General features: G+C 32.7%; 1 protein-coding gene across 1 annotated transcript in view; it reads right to left on the reverse strand.

Moving 5' to 3' along the window:
• The window catches only part of LOC132747791 (serine/arginine repetitive matrix protein 2-like), a 97,918-nt gene extending 84,368 nt beyond the window's left edge, over nucleotides 1-13,550 (reverse strand). Inside the window, exons 1-2 of the mRNA XM_060737290.1 lie at nucleotides 13,282-13,550; nucleotides 3,687-3,800 (exon numbers count right to left, since the gene is read on the reverse strand). Coding sequence (XP_060593273.1) covers nucleotides 3,687-3,800; nucleotides 13,282-13,520 — 353 coding nt within the window. The 5' untranslated portion in view covers nucleotides 13,521-13,550. The remainder of the gene's footprint in view (nucleotides 1-3,686; nucleotides 3,801-13,281) is intronic.
• Between the last annotated feature and the right edge of the window lie 931 nt (nucleotides 13,551-14,481).

Consider the following 14,481-nt stretch of genomic DNA (forward strand, 5'->3'; position numbering starts at 1 on the left):
GCTCTTTTTGACTAATCACAAATATTGTTATATTTGCCATGTTTTAAGCCTATTTGTTGCCAAGGCAACTGATATTTTTTCAAAATAGGAAGAACAGATAAGACATGCATAATCTCAACACTGCTATCTACCCATATGTCAAGTTTCATAAAAATATTTCCAGTACTTTTTGAGTTATCACTGGATTCAGTTTATGTGTAAAATTTGCCATATTTTCAGTCTATGTGTTGCCATAGCAACCAGAATTTTCAACATAGGAAGAAAAGAAAAAGACGTGCATAATCTCAAGACTGCCATCTACCCATATGTCAAGTTTCATAAAAATATTTCCAGTACTTTTTGCTTTATCACTGGATCCAGTTTATGTGTAAAATTTGCCATATTTTCAGCCTATTTGTTGTCATAGCAACCAGAATTTTCAACATAGGAAGAAAAGAAAAAGACGTGCATAATTCCAAGACTGTCATCTACCCATATGTCAAGTTTCATAAAAATATTTCCAGTACTTTTTGCGTTATCACTGGATCCAGTTTATGTGTAAAATTTGCCATATTTTCAGCCTATTTGTTGCCATAGCAACCAGAATTTTCAACATAGGAAGAAAAGAAAAAGACGTGCATAATCTCCATACTGCCATCTATCCATATACCAAGTTTCATAAAAATATTTTCAGTACTTTTCAAGTTATTGCAGGATCCAGTTTTGTGGACGGACTGACAGACAGACGGACGGACAGACAGACGGAGGGTAAACCTAAAGTCCCCTCCGGTAAACCGGTAGGGGACTAATAATTGTAGACAAATTGTTTAATTACACATGTAGTCTAGTGTCAGTCAATATTTCCTGTCTATGATTTAAAAATAAACATTACTTGTGCAAAAAAACAAAAAAGTTATTGTCAGGATCGGATTTCTTACTTCCAAAGTAATCATAATATCACTCAGGTACAAAAACAAAGAATAAGAAGAGAGTGACTGTATGTCCGTTTTTTATTTATATACAGATCTCTCTGCCCATAAAGTCTACAAATTTGTGAGCAGTCTCAACTTTATTGAACTTTACCCATATATTTTTCACGGTTTCTTAGCAACACCTTAAAACTTCTTCTCTTCTCACAGGTTTAGAGTTCTCACAATAAAGTGGCTGACTAAATATGTTGCAGAGGAAAAGTAATTAAAACTGGCTAAAAAGAGACAAAAAAAATGCAAGGTCGCTTGCTGGGGAAGTTCGGAAGATATTTTGTCGCATTACCCTCCTCCCAGGGTAAATACATATCCAAATATTAATTTCCTGTGTGGTACCAACATCTCACTTTATATTTGTTTAATTTTCTCTGTAGCGAAGAAAACGATGACAGCGCTGTTTGCTATCCCGGCTGTGTTTTCGCAGATAGCCGCGTAATTCCAAATGTGGACAAAGGACTTCCTATTAACGGTGTCCAAGTAACCGACTCTATTTGCACTACATCGGCACAGTACTTAACAATGCCCCCAATGTAAACGTTGTCTGCTAATACATCGTGTTAATCACTCCACTGAATGGCGGTATTTTTCTCCCATCTCAAATAACAAGTAATTGAATACCAAAAATAGTTATTGCTTTTTCCTCCCCACGCACCAGTACATAAATGTAACAGTTTTAAAGGAATTCTTAGTAATAATGTATTATGACCGACGAATTTTTTTTTTCTTTTTCATTTATTGCGGAAAAGTACAAATAGTATTTAATTTATCATTGTTAAACATCTGTCGTCTCCTCTAAGTGCAGTAACAGGTTAACTCCTTATACAATTTAATAGAAGTTTATCCATTACTGCACTAAGGTGACAAATTCTTTGCTTTCACTTGAGATAAATTTAAGTGTATAAAGCTATATATCTGATGCAAAAAATATTGTTTGAATTCTAAAAAAGTATACTTCCAAAATGCTTGAATGAAATAAATATGGTAATCTATTGCCTTAAAAGCAATTGAGGTGCATGCACAAAATTATTGCTTACGGATAAAACTCTACTTAAAATAGCAAAATAATATTTTGTTCCCGAACTTTTTATTCTGTTTACGTACATTATCCATGTGTATTAAATAACAGACATTCTATGTTACAATTTTTTAGGGAATCGACCATAAAATAATAGAACCGATATAATTTTATTAAAATATTTCAATCATAAGATATAGTTTTAAATCCTTTAAGTAATATGAATTTTCACTGGATACATTAAGTAATATGAAAGTAATTCTTAACCAAATCCACTAATCAATTTTGAAGCAATTGAAAGTCAACAGGTTAACATTATTTGCATACAGATTCTGACAGGTTTGATGAAGAATATCCATCTTTAGACTTATAAATACTTTTTACTTAATTCATAATTACGTCGCTGGTGGACTTTTGATTTACTATTGGTCATAATATACAAGTACAATGTATATGCATACAGAATCGTCATACATTAAATTTAAAATGTTGTAGCGAGCCAAATTTTCAGGAAAATAGAATGAATCAATTATTTTTATGAGAAATAAGTTACAGAGAATTAACACAAAGCTAAGATTTCCACCAATATTATACATGTGTAAGAAACACGGCCATATTTTGTCCAAAAAATACCAATTTACAAAAAAAGATGTTTTTCTCCTGTAAAAATACATTAAAAGATCACATTCATTAATACATTATACAAGACTGTCCTCAATATTTTTGGTTTGTAAATTTCCCATAGGACTATGGGAGTTATTCTTACTGTAAATTCAAATGTACCATGTGACTAAACATTTTGTACCGTTACATAGGCAACAGTCCTCTTTTATAGTAAAAATCTGAAAAATAAAAACCTATAGAAACAGTGTCCCAGTGAAGTAATTGTTCGGGTAGCATTTTCCTGGCGATATTTTATTTTACTGTTACCAACTTTTGTGATATTTATATACTATTAATAGAAACATGAGCAAGCTAGCTAAAAAAAAGATGTTTTCTGGAAGTATATACAGAAGGAAAACAAACTTGCTACAAGGCTTATTAGCCTTTGCATCAAGTAATGGGAAGCAACTCTGTATCTCAGTTTCAAAAGGTCTTTCAAGAAATAGAATTTTCTAAAACAGAAATATTCATTTAAATTGAAAATATAATAGATCTTTGAGCATGATTATTTAATTGAGACACTAATTACATAAATGTGTGAGTGACTGGCTGGAAATGGACTTAATTGGCTCTCGACGTCGCACAGCTAACGCTTTCAGGGCTGTTTAACATTCCTTTACATATAGCTTGCGGATTATTAACTTCCTTCAACTTTCTGGTTAGGTCAATAGGTAGACAATTGGAATGTGAATCAGTTGGCCCAAGTTTGCTTTTGGGATGTTGCAGGTCATTTTCATTGCGATTGACCATGAAATCTTTTCTTTGGTCATTTGCACTGTACCTCTGCTCTGGCATATACAGAAGTTTCAGTTCCTTGTTAAAGTGTAAGCAACTAGTACTGGTGAACTGCTTGGCAGCCTAAACCAGGAACAATATCATATGGTGGTTGAATTGTGGCTGAACTGTTCTCTGGTAAATTCAATGTGGCTTACTGCCATAATCTGGAGTGAAAATTACCGACACCTACATTCCTGCCAACCCTTTAAAGCATAAAATACATACATATGATATACATATCGACTATATACTAATACAATACTTACATTGGTCTGCCAAATTCATCTTTGTCTATTGTCGGTGAATCTTTTACACCTTCTTTATCCATTAACATCTTTCTGAACATTGAAACTTTCTTATCTATTTCTTCTTTAGAATACCTGCAAATAGAAAACTCATATTATAACATCTAAAGAAGGTTAGAATGTTGTAATAGTTATACACATGTCTTTGCTCCTACATGTATATTGTTAGACTGGCTATAACATTAAAACACAATGATTACAAAATACAAAATTTAAATATAATTTGTATAGAACTTATAAAAGCATTTCGAAGGATGGTCCGACCCGCTCATCATCTATCATGTGTTAAATAATCAGTTTTTAACCCAACTGGACCCTTTGTAAAACTTTTTTTTAAACATTTAAAACTTACAAATGTGTCATCATGCCACGGATGCCTCTGCATGCAGCCAAAATTTCAGATGGTGCATTAATTATTTTTTTCATTTTAAGTTCAAACCCTTAAAACTTTTCAATGTTAACACAAACCATTTTCAAAAATGTTCAAGGCACTGAAATTATTCAGTCTTAACCTTTTAAAAATAGCATATTGCATATTTGTAGCCAAAATAATGGCTAAAAGTATGAGTGCTGAAACTGAAAGTTCAAAATTTTTCCAACATTCAGGAAAGATAAGTTTGTCTAAAATCAATGAACCACGACCAAATTCAAACTTAAACTGCTTATTCCTAAGATGTATCTATATTATTTTCAAAGTGAAAGGGACATAACTCTGCCAAAAAATCATCAAACCATGACCAAATTCCAACTTGACCTGCCCATTCCTTTGACATATCCATATGTCAAATTTAAGTTGACTATGTAACACTGTTGGGTAGATTATTAATGAACAGAAACTGTAAATTTCATATTATTTTCAAAGTGAAAGGGGCATTACTCTGCCAAAAATCATTGAACCATGGCCAAATTTGAACTTGGCCTGGGCATTCCAAAAACATATCCATATGTCAAATTTGAGTTGAATGTGTTGTACCGTTGGGGAGATAATGAACGGAAACTGAAAATTTCATATTATTTTCAAAGTAAAAGGGGCATAACTCTGCCAAAAATTATCGAACCCTGACAAAATTCAAACTTGACCTGTATTTTCTCATGACATATACATATGTCAAGTTTGAGTTGAATGTGTTGTACCTTTGGGGAGATAATGAACGGAAACTGAAAATTTCATAATATTTTCAAAGTAAAAGGGGCATAACTCTGCCAAAAATCATCGAACCATGACCAAATTCGAACTTGACCTGTATTTTCTCATGACATATTCATATGTCAAGTTTGAGTTGAATGTGTTGTACCGTTTGGGAGATAATGAACGGAAACTGAAATTTCATATTATTTTCAAAGTAAAAGGGGCATAACTCTGCCAAAAATCATCGAACCATGACCAAATTCGAACTTGACCTGTATTTTCTCATGACATATTCATATGTCAAATTTGAGTTGAATGTGTGCAACCGTTCTTAAGATAACTGATGATGACGGAATGACAGAAGGACGGACGGAATGACGGAACAGGGTAACACTATATGCCCCAGCCATTACATGGCGGGGGCATAAAAATGAAAAATTGGAGACAGACTTCCTTCCAGACATCTCAATAAATTATTACTGGCCTGCAGAACAAAACAATAGCTTTATTTTACAATAACCCAAGCCAAATATAGCTTAAGTATGCTAAGTTTAAGAGGATTTTTTGTGCTTTTTTGTGTGTGTTTTTTCCCTTCAATCATCACAATACATTTTATTTCAATAGAAAAGTATTAAGTCTGTCACACTGGCAGCCAGACTCATTTATATTTTCTAAATTTAAGCACTTTTTTATTCAAACGTTTTTTTCTTCAAAAGATCTCAATTTAAGACTAACTTCCTTCTACTCTATCTAACCTTCTATTTGGGACTGATATATTGATACAAATTTACCAGTAAACAACATATTGGGGGGAGAAAAAGTGAATTACTGATACAATTCTCGTAGAAGATGAAAAAGTGAATTATAAAATCATTCATCTGACATACAATTCTACTGAAAAACGTCATGTCTTATATATAAATATTTATATCATATGTATATCTCATCAATCAGGAAATAAATTTGATAGAAGCCACATTTCAGGGATTCTAAACACAAAATGTATACCGGTATATCTCAATAAGTTTGTGCCATGATGTAAGATGAACCGAGGACTTGTATCTCAAATATTGAATATTTATAAACTAGTTGGCAACTTGTTCTTCATATTATACGTATTTAAGTTGTTAAGAAGTAATTAGACACTAATTTATTACTTATTTAAACAAGACATACTGCTAGAACTGAAGGCAATAGACACTCCTGAAAGGTATTGTTCTTCCAAATATGTAAGACAGTCCTGTCAATAAATAAAAGCTTTATAAGCAAGGGTAAAACTCTATTTCAGAATTGATGACCTTGACCTTGATTCCAATGACTCTTTAAATAAAGTCTTTATTATTATCATTATTATTATCATTATTACCCCATCCAAAGGTAAATGACCAAACATTAGGTGTCTTCCTACCAAATGACAGACATCGACTGTATGAGCAAAAAGTCTATTTTTAGCACAGGTAATCTTGACCATGACCCAATTTTAACTTAACAGGTGACTTTGACCTTGACCCCATACTAACTTTATCTACACCTGAATTAAGAGAAGTGGACAAGCCAAGGTATCTCTATGTACCTACAAAATATTGAAGATATTTGTTTATGCAGGAACAGTAAGAATGTGCAACATAAGTACAGACTGACGAAGCAGCAACTTTAAACCATGCTCCTGAAGTTATTTCCAGGAGCGTAAAAAAAATCATAGCAATTGTATTACTACAACTTCATTAGCAGTTTCAACAGTTTCACTTAGAACTCTCCCTCTAAAATTTCTTATTGGATTCAGCTCTCATTACTTCTCTCATGATATAAAAACCAGAGTATGTTGTTTTTTTAGATCAAAGTTTTTTTTATTGTCTCTGCAGTTGAGGAATATTGACAATGTAATTGAAACGGGTAATCTGATTTATCAACTGTTCAATGTAATTGTTGTTTTTTCTCGGACATGCCGATGACATTTTCTGTTGTACGATGATAAAGTGTTCGGGCATTATTGAATTTCCATCGGGATATTTAATTGCTACAAAACAATGTCCAGAACAATTAATGTAACATGGTTTTACACAATTTGTCAATTTTGTAAGAAGTGATATTTGAGATATGGAGAAATCGGTTTTGTTGTACTGCTTAATTCACTTACAGTGTTGGGTTTTCTTATGAACTGCTGACATTCAAAATTGAATTAAATGGAAATAAGGAAATAACGCGCAAACAGTGACTGAAAATAGTGAAATATTCTGTAGTTCTAGATAGGTCACAAGCATCATAATTTTATAATCCACGTCTTACAATACAGTTACCCTTACTTTGAGTACATAAAATATGTTTTTAAATAGACCCTTTTAACCTGGACAAATCTGTTTATCATTCAAGAGAGAATCAAAATAACTACTACAAAATCATTATTGTTCGTGGGGCACTAATTTTCATTGTTTTTGTAGACAGGTCAATCCAAGAATCTAAGATCCAACAAAATTTCATTTTGTCTGCTGTTATTTTTCCCCAGCAACATAGTCATCGAATTTAAGATTTTGAATTCAGTCTGGCCCTAATTCCAGTCTTGAATTTATTCTACTACATATTCAACTAAATTTTCTAAAAATTTACACAGGCCTGAACTAATTTTCACTGGCCATGGTCCACCGGACCAGTGCTTAATTCGATGACTGGCAACAGCTTATAGTTTAAATAACAACAGTTTATAGTTCATATAACAACAGTTTATAATTTACTGCGAATTCACTTATATTCGTAGGCATGAAATTTCGTGGTTTTATCAAAACGGGCATTTCGTGGGGTCTTAAATTCGTGGATTTTCATTTTTCTTGTAAAAAAAAACGTAATGAAAAGTAATCTTAAAATTAACCGTCGCGCATTTTTACTTACCGCGTGATATCACACAGCGCTTGTCAATAACCTAATCCTTGCCTCTAGGCATAACATAAAGATAGCAGTTACTGCCGATAATTGACTGCAATTAACACAACTAGATGACATGATATGCAGCTCCATTGTACACACTGCCCCTGTGATTCGCCGATATAAACATCGCATAATTTATACGACCCCTGGCATGTTTTAACCAGCGAATATAAAATGTTTACACCCTGAATCTGTCTTACTATATTTGACAGCTACTACACGCAACATCACATCGACTCTGTAAATTTACTTGCATATAAATTAATATGAGTGAATGATACGAGATTGTGAGGGTATATTAAGAAGTCGGCAGCGTCTTTGATCTTTACGGAATAGCAGGCGCACAATCAAAGATTAAAATTTAAACTGGATCATTTAAAGACAACAAAAGGATGTACAATTCATCCGTTTTAGTGATTCTTTATTTTTTTGTGTGTCCTTAACATACCACATTAATATCAAAGATTTCTTTAATTCTTTTAACAATTAATAAGAGCAAACCTACAATTTATATGCACTGGTTTCCCATTTTTACTCGATTAAGTAAAGTATTCTTGATTACACAATCAAGTAGCCTACAACAATTAAGCAGTCTCAGTGATGTTTATATGCGACTGAAATTCAGTACATATAGGCGACTTTGCTTTCAATTTTCTTAAATATTGCAAACCTTAACTATTTATAGATTTAATCTGTCACTAACCTGGTTATCTGTATACCATCATAACACAATAATCGACGGAAAAGCGGCAACGCATGCATAGAACAGAGACATGATTAGAAGTAATTGTTGGGATAAAATTTCGTGGGATCTTAAATTCGTGGATTGACCTACCCACGAAAACCACGAAAATTCGTGCCCCACAAATAATAATGATTTTACAGTAAATAACAACAGTTTTTAGTTTAACAGTTTATAATTGAAGTATTATGGCTCTAAATTGTTGTCTGACTACATTTTCATCTGATACTGTTGTTATATGATCTATAAACTGTTGTTATTTGAACTATAAACTGTTGTTATTTGAACTATAAACTGCTGTTATTTCAACTATAAACTGTTGTTTTTTTTAACTATAAACTTTTGTTATTTGCCCTATGAACTGTTATTTTTTTGAACTATAAACTGTTGTTATTTGAACTATAAACTGTTGTTATTTGAACTATAAACTGATGTTATTTTACCTATAAACTATTATCTGTCTATCAATTGTTGTTATTTGACCTATAAACTATTATTTGAACTATAAACTGTTGTTATTTATACTATAAGCTGTTGTTATTTGAACTATAAACTGTTGTTTTTCGATCTATAAAATGTTATTATTTAAACTATATAAACTGTTGTTATTTGAACTATAAACTGATGTTATTTTACCTTTAAACTATTATCTGCCTATAAATTGTTGTTATTTGACCTATAAACTATTATTTGAACTATTAACTGTTGTTATTTGAACTTTAAACTATTATTTGAACTATAAGCTGTTGTTATTTGAACTTTAAACCGTTGTAATTTGAACTATAAGCTGTTGTTATTTGAACTATAAACTGTTGTTATTTGAACTATAAGCTGTCGTTATTTTAACTATAAACTGACGTTATTTGAACTATAAACTGTTGTTATTTGACCTAATTAACTAAAATTTTAACTATAAACTGATGTTATTTGAACTATAAGTTGTTTTATTTGAACTATTAACTGTTGTTATTTGAACTTTAAACTATTATTTGAACTATAAGCTGTTGTAATTTGAACTTTAAACCGTTGTTATTTGAACTATAAGCTGTTGTTATTTGAACTATAAACTGTTGTTATTTGAACTATAAGCTGTTGTTATTTTAACTATAAACTGACGTTATTTGAACTATAAACTGTTGTTATTTGACCTATTAACTAAAATTTTAACTATAAACTGATGTTATTTGAACTATAAGTTGTTTTATTAGCTATAAACTGTTGTTATTTGACCTATGAACTATTATTTAAACTATTGTTCTTTGAACTATAAACTGTTGTTGTTTTACCTATGAACTATTATTTGAACTATAAACTGTTGTTATTTGAACTTTAAACTGCTGTTATTTAAAATATGTAGTTTATCATTTCATGTACTTTTATTTTTCAATTAAAATGTTCTTTAAACAACATTGTTATTTCTTTTAGTACTTTGTACAACAAGATGATTCATTATAGGATTTGTGAATTGTCACGTCTAAAATTTGTGGATTGTATCGCCACATGGCTGACAATACACAGCTGTAACACAGTTTCCATATATAATGTTAAATACTTCATTATTTTCTACTCACAATATGACAAAACCAATTTCAAATTAACAACAAATACAGATACAGAAGTCTAGCTTATATTTAAAATAGCTTTCCTGGGGCATATATACATGTATATGTTATACATTGTATAATAATTTCATTATCTAAATGTCCACCAGAAAATAAATGAATTCTTGAATTTCATAAATAAACTAGAAATGTGTCCATAGGACACGGGTGCCCCCACCGCGCCACTGTTCTGTCAATCTTTTTACTAAGTCAAGGGAAATAACTCTACAAATATTTGCTAAATCCACAAGCGAAACCCCAGGTGCAAATCTAAAATATGCTGAGCAACCTGCCCATAAGGTTTAATGACTATGTCAAATCCAAGTTGAAAATTGCAAAAAATTTCTAAGTGAAGGGCAATAACTCTAAAAATACTAAATAAATCCACACGAAAATACCTGGTGCACAACTGCACATGCTGATCAATATTCCTGTAAAGTTACATGACTCTAGGTCAAATACTTTTTGAGTTACGTGCGACACATGTTGAAAATTGCCAAATTTTACTAAGTCAAGGGCAATAACTCTGAAAATACTAAAAATATCCACAAGAAAATACCCAGGTGCACAACTACACATGCTGATCAACATTCCTGTAAAGTTTCATGACTCTAGGTCAAATACTTTTTGAGTTACGTGCGACACAAGTTGAAAATTGCAAAATTTTACTAAGTCAAGGGCAATAACTCTGAAAATACTATTTAAAATATCCACACGAAAATACCCAGGTGCACAACTACACATGCTGATCAACATTCCTGTAAAGTTTCATGACTCTAGGTTAAATACTTTTGAGTTACATGCGACACAAGTTGAAAATTGCAAAATTTTACTAAGTCAAGGGCAATAACTCTGAAAATACTTAAAATATCCAGATGAAAATACCCAGGTGCACAACTACACATGCTGATCAACATTCCTGTAAAGTTTCATGACTCTAGATCAAATGCTTGTTGAGTTACGTGCGACACAAAAGTGAACGGACGGAAGGACAAGGGTAAATCTAAATGCCCGCCACTAACGTGGGGGCACAAAAAGTTTTAGTTATTCGGAAATTCTTGAAATTTGATGGTTATTGTTTATATATTTACAATGGCAATGTACGAACAAATGTTTTTGTATTTCTTTGTATTTGCTATTTTTTCTTTATTCCAAGTTCTATCTGATTCTTACAAATCTTTCTGATTTTAACTAGACCTATCACTGAAGGTGATTAATACCCCCACCAACAACTTTGACTTTTTGAAAAAAAAAGTAGTCTGAAGAAAAATTTGAACACAAACTATCAACTGTGTACAAAGAAATATTTTAATTAATTGTAATCGCAACTGGGGTCTCGAAATAAGCTTGCTATACACCAAGTTTGATTACAATATCTCATTCCTAACTCTAGTTATTGTCAGGAAACCATTTTTTCTATTTTTAGTAACACTGTAACAGTGACCTTGACCCTAGGGGGTCCAAATGCAATACCAACCCAGGTCTTCATATAAGCTTCCTATACACCAAATATGATTACAATATCTCATTCCTAACTCTAGTTATTGTTCGAAAACCATTTTTCGTAACGGTGACCTTGACCTTGACCCCAGGGGGCCCAAATGCAATACCAACCAAAGTCTTCATATAGGCTTGCTATACGCCAAGTTTGATAACAATATCTCATTCCTACCTCTTGTTATTGTCCGGAAACCATATTTCTATTTTTAGTAACACTGTAACGGTGACCTTGACCCTAGGGGGTCCAAATGCAATACCAACCCAGGTCTTCATATAAGCTTCCTTTACACCAAATTAGATTACAACATCTCATTCCTAACTCTAGTTATTGTCCGGAAACCATTTGTCTATTTTTCCTAACGGTGACCTTGACCTTGACCCCAGGGGGTCCAAATGCAATACCAACCCAGGTCTTCATATAAGCTTGCTATACACCAAGTTTGATAACAGTATGTCATTCTTAAGTCAAGTTATTGTCCGGAAACCATTTTTCTCTTTTTAGTAACAGTGACCTTGACCTTGACCCCAGAGGGCCCAAATGCAATACCAACCCAGGTCTTCATATAAGCTTGCTATACGCCAAGTTTGATAACAATATCTCATTCTTAACTCTAGTAATTGTCCGGAAACCATTTTTCTATTTTTAGTAACGGTGACCTTGACCTTGACCCCAGGGGGTCCAAATGCAATACCAACCAGACTTTCCACATAAGGTTGCTATATACCAAGTTTGATTACAATACCTCATTCCAAACTCTAGTTATCGTCCGGAAACCATGATGTGGACCGACCGACCGACCGACCAACCGACCGACCGACCGACAAGCTGACTCCTATATACCCCCCCTAAACTTCGTTTGTGGGGGTATAACAAATGTGTTTAGTCATATCTTTAAGGCCGATACACCTCACACACTTTTTTGCATAACCTGCCAATAATTACCCATTTTTCCACAAGTGACCTACTTAGTACTACCTCCATGAACTGAGAGACCAATGCCAATTGGATTCTCAATTACCGAGATTATTTTTCAGGAAGAAATAAGGTCGAGAATCGTACCAGTGACCTTTCTAATCAGATGCCCTCCCTTTTAAGCTAAAATGGCAGGAAAAAGGAAACATAAGTGAGTGCAGTATCACTTCACCTCTTAGCAGTCTGACCTCCTAGCATTATATTTAGCCACAAGGCAATATATGAACCTCAGGTTAAATTAAATGTTGGCGCTGATTGGTCATCTTCACAATTCTAAGAGGCCTTCAGTACTATGTATCTCTTGTTTTTGTTACATGTATATTAAAGTAGCCTTCAGGTTTTCTAAAGGTTGAACATGTAATTTTCAGATCAATTGTTTCATATAATTGTAAAATCAAAAGAATTTATGTGGAAAAAGAAATCTGCTTATGATACAATGTATAAACAATTAGGATACCCCATGATACTGTATTTCTAATCTTCCAGTCTACTCTCTTTATTTAAAAGTGGATGATTCATCTTTAGATATAATTCTATTTTTATAAACTAACGTCAGTGACATGTTATAAATAGCTCTTTGAAGAAGGCTTTACAGTGATATCATCCACTTTTTCAAGTTAAATTATTAAAATACTAGAATAGTTTTGCCAATAGAAAAGCTGAAGGTGGCTTTACAGGTCTAATAGTCTTACCCTTGTTCTTCCATCAGTTCCTCCATCTCGTAACACTTCAGTTCTACTTTACGTTTCCGCTCATGGTCTAGTATTTCTCTGTTGGGTTGCTTGATCATCTGAGCCTCCAGCTTCTTAATCTCCTCTTCGGACTTGTAGTCGACCCTGTCCTTGTGCCGGCGGATAAACGCTTTATTGTTCTGTACGTAGCCATTGGTACCGCTGCCACGGGCAGTTTGTAAACCAATACCATTATACATGTCTGCTCCAAGCTGAAAATATAGCAAGAAAATATCTTTATAAAAAGAATTACAGTTATCAGTAGAAACCCTACTTAAGGCTTCACCAAAATTAAGACCACCCCACTATAAAGAGTAAGATAAAGACCAATTTATAAAAGATCGGAATTTTCTGTTAAAGTGACATTATGCCCATCCAGGGGTATAGAGTGAGTGAACGGGTGAAGATCAAAATATGTTTTCATTTTGCCATAATCCCTTTTAATTTAATAATTAAGTTCACATAATCAATAGACAATATACAAATCCAAATGAAATTTCTGTAAATATCCGTTAGAATTTACAGAGAACGTTTAGTTTATAAAAAGACTGGGGGCAGTCTTTTTAAATTTACGGCGGATGTATAATTTTATCCTAAACATTTTCCAATAACAACTGTTGGTCAAACACCATTTTGACAGTCAATCATTAGAAATATAAAGTCAATTCAGCTCAACTTGACTATGACTATGAGCATAATGTCACTTTAATGGTTATATGATCCAGAATTATGACCACCCCACTTATCCACTATTAAACCAACCAGTTTTGATGCAATTTATATGTTAAAAGAGTACTTATATATGTAACTTGATTAAAGAACTACAACAACAAAATTTAGTAAAATATCATTTATAAATATACCAAGAAATTACATAATACATAATTACAATCAAAGAACAAACTAAAGGTTCCTGGCCTGTGTTGCCAAATTACCAGAGCCTCAGAGTTTCTATATCTTATCTGAATAGCTACTCTCCAAACACTAACTTGATTTCAATGTAAGCTGCAATAACTTGCAATACAAACTAAGGACACAGATGCCCCTGTTTTGTGAGCTTAGGAGAGTAGTGGCAGTTTAAATCCTGATTTCATTTCAGATGTGTACAGTAGTCAGTAATGTAGCTGTTCATTATTACCAAATGTAGTGTAAACGGGTCAA

Source organism: Ruditapes philippinarum, unplaced genomic scaffold (assembly GCF_026571515.1).
Source record: "Ruditapes philippinarum isolate M1 unplaced genomic scaffold, ASM2657151v2 ctg1750_1_1_1_1, whole genome shotgun sequence".
Classification (NCBI taxonomy): Eukaryota; Metazoa; Mollusca; class Bivalvia; order Venerida; family Veneridae; genus Ruditapes; species Ruditapes philippinarum.